The sequence below is a fragment of the Bufo gargarizans genome, chromosome 3 (assembly GCF_014858855.1).
Source record: "Bufo gargarizans isolate SCDJY-AF-19 chromosome 3, ASM1485885v1, whole genome shotgun sequence".
Taxonomy (NCBI): Eukaryota; Metazoa; Chordata; class Amphibia; order Anura; family Bufonidae; genus Bufo; species Bufo gargarizans.
The window spans coordinates 569,317,952-569,328,818 of NC_058082.1; the positions used below are offsets into that span (position 1 = coordinate 569,317,952).

General features: G+C 43.9%; 1 protein-coding gene across 1 annotated transcript in view; it reads left to right on the plus strand.

The window, feature by feature from the left end:
• LOC122932879 (protein moonraker-like) overlaps nt 1–3,780 on the plus strand; it is a 42,983-nt gene extending 39,203 nt beyond the window's left edge. Inside the window, exons 15-16 of the mRNA XM_044287533.1 lie at nt 1,479–1,691; nt 3,472–3,780. Of these exons, the coding sequence (XP_044143468.1) occupies nt 1,479–1,691; nt 3,472–3,595 (337 nt within the window). The 3' untranslated portion in view covers nt 3,596–3,780. The remainder of the gene's footprint in view (nt 1–1,478; nt 1,692–3,471) is intronic.
• The last annotated feature ends 7,087 nt before the right edge of the window (nt 3,781–10,867 follow it).

The following is a 10,867-nucleotide window of genomic DNA, read 5'->3' on the forward strand; positions in this document are numbered from 1 at the left end:
TCCTGGGATTATGGTGTGGGATAGCATAATGTACAGTCGCCAGACCCCTCTAATCATCACTTCAGATACACTAACAGCTCTGTTACATTTATTTGGTCTTGGAACCTGTGGTACGGCCATTTCTTCAAAGTGTCCCATGATTCTTTTTTATTTTTATTTAACGGGACCGCATGTTGCTCGTGCTACTGTGAGCAGCCTACGTGGCCTATATGTGCTACCATGTCCGCCATCATTTCAAAACTTTTCTCAAAACTTTTCTCCCATTCTCCCAATGAGCTAATCTGGGGTGCAATTGGTTGGCAATTGCAACCCATGCTGCCAGGAGCAAATCTTGATGATTTATGTGCCCAAGTGCATTCAGCGTGGTAGAACATTTCTCAGACAACCATTAATAACCTCATTTATAGCATGGCAAGGTGTGTAAGTGCGTGTATTTCTACACGTGGTGCTTATGCTCAATACTAATTAAATTGAAATGTTTTGAATATTTTCTTTCTATTTTATCTTATCATTTGCATATCCTTTAACAATGTCCATTGATCCAGTGATATCCATGATTCCACAACTTTTCCTCCTTTTTTCTGTTCTGCTTTATTGCAGTAGCTACAGGTTGGGCATCTTGGATGCATCACTTATTTGTATAGTAACTCTGTGTAGTATTATTACATTGCTGTGCAGATCTCGTGATGTACTGTCACATCTGCAAAGTTATCATTCATATCACTGCGGTCTGATGTCTATAAAAGAGAGTTGAAAGAATTAGTGGGGGAACTGGGATATTTAGATCAAAGCATGCACCTACCTTGATATACCCAAAACTCCTTAAAGTAAATTTATATATATATTGCAGTAAAAACTGTTTTACTTGCATTCACTAAATGGATCGTTATTTGAAAATTGTGTTTTTATTCTTTTACCTTTTATTTTTGTGCAATTTATATTTTTAGGTTTTAGTTTTATTCATTTAAAAGTTAGATTTTTTTTTGTTTTTGTTTTAGTCCATGTGGTGGCCATAATAGAGACTCCAAACTTTCTGTATTGACTGTACAACAGGTCAAGTGAAATGCGTTCTCTATTGACAGAAATATCATTCTTACCAGATTCTTACATTGTCCAGGAAGTGATGGCGTACAGCCCCTTCCCCAGAGATAAGTGACCAAGAAACCACATAGAAAGCCTTATCTGTGTGTATAGTGTTCCTATCCTGCCTTCAGGTGGCCTAGAGCAATACTATAGAACGGTAATTAAGTTGCCCACCTTCTAACGATAACGAGATGACTCTGCTGATTCTCTCTCAGGTTCCACAGCAAAGCTGACACGAACTGTGTCATTTTCTGATTTATCTATTTGCTAATACTGGAAGAAGAGTTTTAGTGTTTAATATCATTGTGTACAGTAGGGAAGCAAATATATCGGCTAGTTTTACATAGTAGTGTAAAAAATGTATTGTCATTAATTTTGTTTCTATTTTTCCAAAGTTCCCTACAGATACACAAAGAAGAGTTGGCTCGCCGGTCTCCTCGCCACTTTATCCAGCACCCTCTCGAGCACACTACAGGGCTCTTGCGTCTGTCTGTTCCCTCACAAATGCTACAGAGTATTCGCAATTACACTGACAATTTTGACCGACACCTTCGACTGACCTCCCACGAGGAAGTGGGAGATTTCAACCCATGGCACATCACAGAGAGGTAAATAATACTTTGAAATGTACAGTATTGGGTATAACAACCACATGTCTTCTCAACTGCTTAAAAGGGTATTCCGGTTGTTAGAAGTTATCCCTTTCCTGATAAAATAGGGGACCACTATTAGATCGGTGTGGGCCCTACCACTGGGACCCCCACTACTCACGAGAACGGGGGCCCCGTACCCCCTGCAATGACTGGTGCGGCCGGTTGGGCATGCGTGCAGCCACACCATTCATTTTTATGGGAGTTCCGGAGATAGTAGAGTACAACACTTGGCTATCTCCGGAATTCCCATAGAAATGAATGGCACGGCTGAACACATGCCCAGCCGGCCGCTCCATTAATTGCAGGGGCTATGGGGGGCCCCTGTTCTCGTGATCGGTGTGGGTCCTAGCAGTAGGACCCCTACCTATCTAGTGGTTATCCCAAGTCCTATGCATAAGGGATAACTACTAACAACTGGAATACCCCATTCAGGACCAGACCAATTTTTATTAATTTTTTTACTTCCTGGAACCCTAACTTTTTTTTTTTTTTTTTTTTGCTTTCTCAAAGCCATATGAGGGCTTGTTGCTGTGTTTTTTGTTTTTTTTTTGTTTTTTTTTGGGACAAGTTTTACTTTTGAGTGGCACCATTTTATATTCCATATCATGTAGTGGGAAGCTGGAAAAAAAAAGTTCCAAATGGGGTGGAATTGGAAATAAATGCAATTCTGCAGCTTTGTGGTCTTTATTTTTGCGGACCATGTGGGAAAACTGACCTGTTGACTTCATTCTCCAGGTCAGTACGATCACAGAGAATACCATATTTGTATAGTTATACTGGTAGTTTTTCTTCTTTTAATACTTTAAAAATACTTTAAAAAATGCCAATATTTTTTTCTTTGCCATATTTTAATCCCCATAATTTTTTTATATTTTTTTATATTTCTTTCTATGGAGCTGTGTGAGGGCTCATTTTTGGCTGCCTTCTCGCAGTTTACCATAGACCAGTGATGTAATGGCCTGCCTTAGGCCCTTCTGTGATGCTAAGCACAGCCGCTATACTTGGTAACCTGTGCGGAGGCAGTCTCCTCAAACAGCTCATTGGCGGGGGTCCCGAGTGTTGGACCCCTGCCGATCAGATACTGATGACCTATTTAAAGGATGGAGCATCAGTATAAATATTGAGAAATTTATTGTAATATTTTTAGAGGAGTGTCTCTCAGGCACAAGACATCAGATCAGCACCCCCTCCCTAAACATTCTCACAAGACTTCATAGGGATTTTTCTTATTCGAGAATATGATCGTCATAGATAGGGGGTCTCTCCACTCGGAACCTCTCTTCCTTCCGTGTGCCAGAATGGATTGCTTCTGTTCTGGTGCACTCGTCATGCATTATGACCCATGATGGGCCTTGCTCCTTTTGCTTCCTCTACCTGACCCTCTGTCTTCTTGGCGGACTATGCCAGGTTTCTGCATAGTGATTTCGCCTGGCTCTGTCCATCAAGAAGAAGAGTGAGCAGCTGGATGAGAAAGGATGCACAGAGTGATTTGGGCACGCCCATGGCGCACTTAACTGCTCATTTGCATATGGATTAAAAGTACCTTTTCTCGAGAATGAAGCAGTGGATCACTAAGTGAAAGGTATAATTACATTCGGCTGAGCGAGTCCTACAGGGCATTGTGCCTGGTTTTACAGCGAGTATCCTGGTGATAGACTCCCTTTACATGCTTTCTCCTGCTAAAGTGACTAGATACCTGAAGTTCCAGTAAGTAACTATGTCTATTATTTTGCAGCCTGGCAGAGGAGCTTATAAGTGAATCCGTAGGTGAGGTAGCGGCAGAACTACAAGACCTTTGTGAGGGCTACGCAGAAGCTGTCTTTACTTCAGAGTTCATGGAGCCTTCAGAAAACAACTAGTCCATAAATTTAATTTAATGAATTGGTGCAATTGCAATTTTTTTTATTTTTATATTTATTTTAAGCAAAATGACTATCTACAACTTTGCAGAATGTGGAGTATTTTTAATCATTTCCTGCTTTGTATGAGCAGTCTTTCCATTATCTCTTTTTAGCAAGAACAAAAGGAACCAAGTGGAGGCACTTTGTTATGCACCTAAATATTGTACCAAACACTTTCATGGTTCTGATGAAAACCATCTCCTGTATGTTGTGTTTTTTATTTTTTTATTTTTCGTTTTTTTTAAAAATAGGAACCCTAAAAGTTGATCAGCTTTTGCTCTCGGACTTTGCACACTACAGCTTGGACAGCCTGTCATCCATTTAATAAAATATACTTTTTAAAAACACTTAAAATATAAATAATCAGTTCATCAAAACAATGAATTTATTTTGCAAAGGTGTTTAAAATAATCCACACACATGTGGTATATGTAATCACCATAAAGACCCGTATAATAAAGTTACACTATATTTATTCCGCTCAGTCAATGATGCAAAATATAGAAATCCATAATTTATATGTAGCCACAAATAGTTCTTTGAAAAAAGGGACTCATCCTACCAAAAAGAAGCCCACATCTTACTAAATTGATGTAAAAATAAATGTGGCCACTGTATCAGTGTGACTGCTTTGCAGCATTGACTGAAAAAAAAAAAAAAAACACACTCTGACAATTTTTTTTTTTTTTTGTGTGTGTTTCCTTTTACTGTCAGTCAGACATCGGGACATGCGTTTGTGAACGTGGAGAAAATGTGAGGTCTGAATTCCTGGCACATACAATGAAGGGTCCATACGTACAAACGTATTCCTGGCACATACAACGGATGCCAACGTACAAACAGTCCCTAGATTCCTCAGTGGTTGATAACTTTTATTGGCTAACTGAAAAGATGAGACAATTGCAAGCTTTGGAAACCATGTCTGCCTCTTCCTTAGGCATCTTTTAAGACAGTATCTGAAGCTTCACATATTTATCTTCTATTTGCTGTCTAACATGATAAAAATATATAACAGTCCCTTATCCTCATCTTTGAGAAGGCTTCGGAGCTGGCAGTAGCGCCGCGGCCTTCTCGCTGTTTACCGCAGGCCCAGTGACGTCACGACAAGTATCAATGGGCTGGGCTAAGCTCTGTTCACTTGAATCGAGCTTAGCCCCGCCCAGGCCATTAATACTAGTCATGACATCACTGGGCCTACGGTAAACAGCGAGAAAGCCGCGGCGCTACTGTCAGCGCCGCTGCCTTCTCAAACAGCTGATTGGCAAGGGTCTGGGTGTTGGACCCCCGCCGATCAGATGTTGATGATATATCATATCATCAGTTTAAAAAAAACTGCAGAACCCCTTTAACAGAGCCTTAGTTTCCTTGCCACAATATTTGTGATGCTTACTAAAAAACAGTTTTCTTCAAGTTACTGCAGAGCTCTATTTTTTGCCTCACGTTTTACTGTTTAGGGTGACAAATTTTTATAGGAAAGATATTCCTAACTGCATTTAAATTTGTGTGTGAAGATGTAATAAATGTTTAAAGGGTTTTTCATCCTTTTAAGTTTTTTAATTCTCCACCAGATCTGAGGAGACAAGCATGCTCACCTACCCTCTCTGCTCTGTTCCAGCTCCTTTGGTCCACTGCTCTCTTCACCACGATCCAGTCCCTAAATGTAAAATTCCAGCACAGATGGGGAACACATGACCCCTAACTATGCCAGAAGTTTACATGCAGAGACTGGAGGAGCCAGAACCAAGCAGCAGGGTGCAGGTAAGGCTACTTTCACACTAGCGTTCGTCGGTCCGCTCGTGAGCTCCGTTTGAAGGGGCTCACGAGCGGACCCGAACGCTTCCGTCCAGCCCTGATGCAGTCTGAATGGATGCGGATCCGCTCAGACTGCATCAGTCTGGCGGCGTTCAGCCTCCGCTCCGCTCGCCTCCGCACGGACAGGATCCGTCCAGACTTACAATGTAAGTCAATGGGGACGGATCCGTTTGAAGATGCCACAATATGGCTCAATCTTCAAGCGGATCCATCCCCCATTGACTTTACATTGAAAGTCTGAACGGATCCGCTCAGGCTGCTTTCACACTTAGAATTTTTTCTAAGTTATTAATGCAGACGGATCCGTACTGAACGGAGCCTCCGTCTGCATTAATATGATCGGATCCGTTCTGAACGGATCCGATCGAACGCTAGTGTGAAAGTAGCCTAAGTATGCTTGACTCCATAGGTCCAGCAGGGGAAAAAAGGGAGAATTGTAAAACTAAAAAAAAGATCATCCCCCCCCCCCCCCCCAACCTATCAATTTGTTGCTAAGTGTACATGGAGTAAGAAATGCGCAAGTAGCCCATTGTGTGCGATAAACATATAAATGTAATATTCTCATGTCGATGATGTGACTCAGAATAGGAGAATCTGCTTAATGTGAATAATATTTTACTGTACCTCAATCTTGAAAAATGATCCTCTGGACTTTGCTCATATAAAATCATGAAAATTGTAATGTTTTTTTTTTTGTGTAAATTAATTTTATTTTTATTCTTTAAATATAAAATAAAACATTTTTTAAGATGTGTTCTTGTAATACTTTACAAAGAGGTTTTCTGGTTACGCAAAAAAAATTACACCAGCATTCAACTTTACAGCATCATATAAGGCTACTTTTCCTTTCGCCCATGACAGCACCACCTGAGAGAAGAGGATCCGCCCCACAGAGACAGGAAACCTGCAGGATAAAATAGGCGGACATTCTCCTCCCCTTCTGTGTGGTTTCCTGTCTCTGATGGGAAGCCTGCAGCATCGATGTGCTTGTTCCTTCCCTCTGGTGGTTCCTCTACCAACCTGCGAGTCCCGGGTGAGTTGCGGCATCAGGTGGTGTGCTGAGGGCAGGCAGAGGCACAGCTGAGCTCCGGAGGGGACGGTCAGTGTGCTGGGGTGCTGGAGACGGGTTGCATCGTGTTACGCCCGGAAGAAGAACGCCGGCCACCAGGGGGAGGAAGAGGAGCGGCTCCGGCTATGCGCAGGCCGTGGAGAGCTCCTAAAAGTTGCATGACCAGCCTCTGAAACGCTGGTGGTGACGTCCTCTTCGGGCGCCCTATGAGAAGAGCGCAATGTTAATACGGCTGGCGTCTCCTTTGACTTGAGCAGTTCAGCCCTGCAGGATGGAGGACGACAAGCTATCTGAGGAGCCCACTGTTCTTCCTGTTCCAGCTAGGCCTAAGAAAGTTGTGTCAAAGAAAAAGAATAAGGAATGTGCCTTTATGCAGAGTGGGGTTATCATCGGATTGGTAAGATGGAACGTCTGACATAGCTGTTGGTTATAGCTTGGTCGGGGGTCATTTTATGTTTTTATATTATGGCCTGCATCCTCATGTAATTCATATTTCTCAGGGATAAGAAGATGTGCCAGCCCTGTATAGATAGGACGGTGGCTGAGGAGTCTCCCTCCTTTTACAAGTGCCTGCAAGCGTTAGTACGCTCTGAAGTTAATGCATCCCAGGCTACCCAAAAACAGCAAAAATCTAAGCGTACTCCAGAGAACCCCCTTCGTCAGATGAGGGAGAGACCCCTTCTTCGATATTTGGCCCCTCTGATGTTTCATCGCAGACCTCTTTGGGGGAAGAAGAAAAAGGGGGGAGACCCTGTTTTCCGGTAGAAGACACTGAAAAGCTCCTTAAAGCTATCCGCTCGACTATTGGCATAGAGGAAACTCGGGAACCCTGCTCAATTCAGGATATTATGTTTGGGGGGTTGGAGTCCAGACAACATAGTACCTTTCCAGTACATAAAAATGTTTCTGCATTGATTAAAAGGAGAATGGAAGAGACCCAATAAAAGGGTATTTATTTCCAAGAATCTTAAGCGTAAATATCCCTTTAAAGAGAGATTCTGCCTCTTGGGATAATGCGCCTAAAATCGATGTGGCTATATCCAGGGTCTCTAGGAAGACTGCCCTACCATTTGATGACACAGGAATATTGAAGGACCCCCTGGATAAAAAGGCAGATGCCTTTCTTAAAGGTGCTTGGGAGGCATCAACCTCCTCATTTAGGCCTAGTATAGCCTCCACTTGCACGGCCCAGTCTCTTATTGTATGGTTAGGTGAGCTAGAGTCCCAGTTAAAGAATAGGTGCCCCTGGGAAGATATTTTGGCCTCTTTCCCTACGATCAGGATGGCAGCGGACTTTCTGGCAGCCGCCTCGGCTGACTCTGTTAGGTTGGCAGCCAGATCAGCAGCTTTATCCAACTCGGCGCGAAGAACACTTTGGCAAAAAAATTGGACTGGGGACATTGCTTCTAAATCAAAGCTTTGTGGAGTTCCATGTTAGGGGAATACCTCTTCGGTCCAAGCCTAGACGACTTGCTGGATAAAGCGGCAGACAAAAAGAAAAGGTTTCCTGGTTTCCAGGGATCTTTTTCTTATAAGAATATGTTCAGTCGTCCCTTTAGGGGTAGCCAGGAACAGGATAAGAAGGCCAGGGAGGACCGGTTCAGAGGTCAAAGGGAAAACAGAAATGTTTTCTTTAACCAGCCCACTTCGGATAAGAGAAAGCCAGACCAACAATGACGCCAGAACTCCGGTAGGGGGCAGACTGAAGGACTTCTTAGCAGAGTGGAGAAAAATTTCCCGAAGTCCGTGGGTTTTAGATACCATCGGCAACGGATTAAGATTAGAATTCCTTCAGTCCCCTCCTGCCAGATTCTTACCAACCGTAGATCCTTCTTCAGCTTTAGGGAAGTCAGTCATACAGGGAGAGGTGTTAAAATTAATAGAAAAATAAGTTTTATGCCTGGTAAAAAAAGAAGGCAGAGGGTTCTACGCGCCACTTTTTTTGGTCAGAAGCCAGACTGTTCTTTTCAGAACCATCATAAATCTGAAAAAATTTAATTTCTTCAACCCAAAAGTTTCAAGATGGAAACTTTACGTTCAGCAATCAATCTTCTATATCCTCTGTGCTTCATGGCTGTTCTCGACCTAAAAGACGCGTACTACCATGTCCCCATTGCAACAGAGCACCAGAGGTTCCTAAGGGTGGCCATCCATTTGAAGGGTCAACTGGAACATTTCCAGTTCCAGGCTCTCCCTTTTGGCCTTTCCATGGCCCCAAGGGTGTTTACAAAGTTGGTGGCGGAAATGGCAGCCCACATAAGGGAAAAGGATATTCTCTTTATCCCTCATCGACTTCTTAGTAGTGGGTCAGACAGAAGAAGCCTGCAATTCGGCAGTTTCAGAAATTCGGTCCATCTTAAACAGGTTAGGGTGGATAGTGAACGAAGAGAAGTCAAGACCCCGTCCATCAAGAAGGCAGACCTTCCTAGGCTTAATACTGGACTCGTCTCTCCAGAGAACTTTTTCACCTACAGACAAGGTAGATGTCGTTCAGAACAAAATCAGGAATCTGACCCGGAATACAGTTCAGTAAGAGCAGCAATGTTTGTCCTCGGCTCCCTCACATCCTGCATTCCGGGAGTGAGGTGGGCTCAGCTGCACTCCAGAGCCTTACAGTGGGAGATCCTGTCCACTTGGAAGAAAAACTGGTCCTTAGACGCAAAGCTGAAGATCTCAGTCCAAACTCTACAGAAGCTATCGTGGTGGCTGAATACAGAGAATCTTATTCAGGGTACCCTGTGGAAGACTGACAGGTTAGTGTGCCTGACTACGGATGCAAGTCCTTGGGGGTGGGGCGCCCACATTCAGGGAACTTCCTTCCAGGATCGTTGGGACCCCCTACAAAGAAAGTCCTCCAATCTAAAGGAACTGATGGCGGTTGGCCTTGCGATGAGGGCCTCCCTCCCGGAGATAGAAGGAAAGGACCTAAGAATTCTTTCAAACAACAGGACTGTAGTCTCCTATTTGAACAGAAGAACATGGAAGCAGCTTATGTCACTTTGAGTCTGGCAGAGAGGATGTGCACCTCGATATCGGCAGTTCACATCAGAGGGGTAGAAAACAGACAGGCAGATTTCCTGAGCCGCCATACCCTGTCCCAGGGGGAATTGTTTTTCAGAGAATAGTAGATTTTTGGGGTATCCCCGAAATCAACTTATTTGCTACCCATTCAAACAAGAAAGTGCCAAAATTATTTTCCCTGGGCAGAGCAGGATCCCCCTGTGGGATAGACGCCCTGACGCAGGAGTGGAAATTCCGCCTGGCTTATGCCTTCCCCCCCCTCTTCCCCTGATTCCCCGGGTTTTACGGAAATACGGGGAAGAGCTGGCCACGGTAATCCGAATTGACCCCTTCTGGCCCAGGAGGTCCTGGTTCATGGGTCTCCGGACCATGTCGGTCTCCGATCCCTGGGTGCTTCTGACGGTCCGGGGCCTTCTGAGCCAGGGACCAGTGATACATCCGGCTGTAGACAGCCTACACTTAACGGCCTGGATTTTGAGAGGTGGCTATTAAAAAAATTAAATGCTTTTAATTTCTACCCTGCTGAAAAGCAAAAAAAGAGGTTACAGTAAGGATTTGTAGCAGAATTTGGCACAAATTCTTAGATTTTGCCCAGATCCAGTTAAGGAACATTCCTTCGGTTGCTCCTTTGCATTCAATGCTTGAGTTTCTTCAGAAGGGTCTAGAAATAGGTCTATCAGTCAGTACCCTGAAAGTTCAGGTCTCTGCCCTGTCTGTTCTATTTAACCAGAACATAGCCGTGAGCCCTTGGGTTTCCAGGTTTTTTAGGGCCATGGAGAGGTCTTCCTTAGTGGTAGCTCAGAGAGCTCCCCCCTGGAGTCTAGAAGTAGTGTTAAATGCTTTATCTGGTCCCCCCCTTTGAACCCATTAATTCCATTTCAATTAAGCATCTTACCCTGAAGCTAGCCATTTTGATAGCTTTGACTTCTGCTCGCAGGATTGGTGAGATACAAGCCATCTCTATCGACCCTTCGTACACTTTAATCTTAGAGGACAAAGTCCTTATCCGTCCTGACCCGGCTTTTCTGCCAAAAGTCGCCACCAAATTTCACCGCTCTCAGGAGATTGTTCTTCCTACTCTTTCAAAATCCTTCCTCGGAGGAAAAAGAATCTCTCCATTGTCTGGATGTCAAAAGAGCCCTTTTGGCCTATTTGTCCTCTACCTCCTCTTGGCAGAAGTCTTCTTCACTCTTCCTGCAGTTTCAGAGGAGGAACAGGGGTTCTGCTGCCTCTAAGAGTTCTATATCACGGTGGGTCGTTTCGGCCATTTCCTTATCCTACCTTTCCTCAGGGTTATCTTCCCCGGTTGGTCGACCAGGCCGGTGGCT